The sequence below is a fragment of the Clarias gariepinus genome, chromosome 19, assembly GCF_024256425.1.
Source record: "Clarias gariepinus isolate MV-2021 ecotype Netherlands chromosome 19, CGAR_prim_01v2, whole genome shotgun sequence".
NCBI lineage: Eukaryota > Metazoa > Chordata > Actinopteri > Siluriformes > Clariidae > Clarias > Clarias gariepinus.
Window position 1 is genome coordinate 12480372 of NC_071118.1, and position 2456 is coordinate 12482827.

The following is a 2456-nucleotide window of genomic DNA, read 5'->3' on the forward strand; positions in this document are numbered from 1 at the left end:
ACTTGTCTATACAAAAACAAATTTTACACATTTTCCCAAACTAAGATCAGATTGAAAATTAAAATGAACTTCATTTAATATGTAGTTTAGGTGTTGAATAAATGATGAGCAACAAAGATAAAAGTATCATGTTACTATAATTAAGAAGCGTTATTTAGGTGTTTTTTTTATTGGTAGTAAATCTGAAAATTATTAATTGGCCTCTCGCTTAATTACATTTTAATCTAATTCCAAAATTTTACTGACTACTTTCTTAATTCATTAAATCTTAAACTAAACCAGCCAGTTTCCAATATAACAAATCACATTTTTCCGAAGTTCAAAGGTAATTATTATCTACATGTATTGTCTATTTATTTATATAAATAGTTTATTATACATTTATTTATTTACTACACTGCCTGGCAAAAAAAACAACAATATTTTAGGAGGGACAAATTATTGCCCTGCATTAAGCATAGAAAACTGTTTAGGAGATTTTAAATTATTAGAATTATTAAAAGATGAATGAAATGTTGTCAGAAACAAATCATGAAAATAGATCACTTAAATGTTTAGTAAAGATGCATGCTAAAAAAAAAGATGATATAAATCACAGCAATATTTATTAGTGTAGGTAAGAGCATTTCCAAATGCACAATATGATGAGAACTCACAGGATCATCTCTGTGTGAGACTAATAAGAAAAAAAAAAAATATATATATATATATATATTTTTTTTTTTTTTTTTTTTTTTTTAAATAAATTAAAATTGAACTTTGATTTGTTAAGGATCATAATGGGAGTTTAGAGCAATGCAAAGAGGTCATGTGGTCTGTGGTCTATTTACAGAAATACATAAACACATTTATATACATGCAGATGACATGAACATTAGTCACATTATTCTTGTCTCATTAGTGTTTTACAAAAGCATTTAAAGGTGCAATTTTTATTTTCCCACAGAAGTTCTGTTTGAACAGTGGTCTAAATGTTTCATCCCTTAGTCCATAGATCAGCGAGCTGAGGCAGCGTGGTATGACCAGGACCATAAAGAAAGTGAGGAAGTGCAGCTCTATGTATAGAGGAGATGGCAGGCTTCTTAGCAGGTACACTATATACTCAAAAAGAAACGACATGATTGAGAGACCAAGCTGTAACACATGCAGTACTACAGTACGCAAGGCCTTATGGGCAGAGGTGTCAGAAGAGGCAGCATGTGCCTGTCGCAGGATGGCCACATATGTGAAGAGCAACACAATGGCTACGGTGACAAAAAGCACAACTTTGAACACCACACTCCTGCTTTGCTGCCATGGTGCCACCATGAGCTGCGTCATGGAACACACTGCAGGAGACAGGTAGAAGGATGGCTCTGTGAGGAGGAAGAGCGCACACACATCAGTTAGCACATCAGTGATGCCCAGAACCCACACTAGAGCCACTGCTGCATTCACACGTGCTGGCGTAGCCAATTCACTGTGTCGTAATGGGAAGCAGATGGCTATGTACCTTTCCAGGGACATGACAGTTAGGTTGAGCGGCCCATTGACAAATGTTGATGCAGACAGCAGCACGATGAAGGCGCAAACAGCACGCATGACCGCAATGATGACAGAATTGAATATGTAGAGCACCAAGGCAATCACCAAGTGAATGGTGTCATTCAGGAGCATGTGGGTAAAGAGGATATAGCGAGGTGACTCACGAAAGATGGCCTTGGTGCGCAGTGTGAACAACATCAGAATATTAATGTAAATAAAGACAAAGTGTGTGGACAGCACCAGGAACAGCTTAAATATCCTCTCACCTGAAAAAAATACTTTTCCCTGCATTTCAATAAAGGTCAAAGAGCTGGACATGTTGGCCATCTGTAGTCCTACAAAAAAGTGAGAATTAATTACAGCAAGGATTGAATTTAACAGGTTTTTCATGTGTAAAAACAATCACTCCCAGTGATCATAGTACATATACATTTTGTACATTGTACAATAAATACAGTTTTTATTATGTTATTATGATACAGTAGTAGATAGATTAAAGTTGACATTTAAAAAATTTTTACAAATCTACTACACCATGAAAATATGACACGATTCCTAGTTATTATACAACGTTAAATAAAGCAAACCAAACTGGCTATAATAAGCAATCTACACTTAGACTTTTACACTCTACATTTACACTAAACACACTTATTCTGTAGAGTGTCCAAAAAATATATAACACAATATAAAAACAGTAAAAGTAAGTTTTCTTAGCAGGAGTTACATTATTTACTTTATAATAGACATGACCAACAGCGTATTGGACTTTACACTTGAAGTACTCACACGCCTTTGTCTCTGGGTGACAAATCTCACCGTTTAAATATACCGTAGCTTTCTCTCAGTGAGCCTTGGGGGTTTTATATTTCAAAAATATGTGTCAATAAGTATTGTCCCTTAACTCATTAAAATAAAAATGATCTTAAATG

General features: G+C 34.5%; 1 protein-coding gene across 1 annotated transcript; it reads right to left on the reverse strand.

The window, feature by feature from the left end:
• Positions 1-897: 897 nt before the first annotated feature.
• LOC128507300 (odorant receptor 131-2-like) lies at positions 898-1851 on the reverse strand. The gene has a single exon (XM_053478068.1). The coding sequence runs from the start codon at positions 1849-1851 to the stop codon at positions 898-900; it is 954 nt and encodes a 317-aa protein (XP_053334043.1).
• Between the last annotated feature and the right edge of the window lie 605 nt (positions 1852-2456).

Bases quoted from the DNA above. Each gene is read 5' to 3' on its own strand.
- LOC128507300 (XM_053478068.1), bottom strand. From the start codon at position 1,851: ATGGCCAACATGTCCAGCTCTTTGACCTTTATTGAAATGCAGGGAAAA.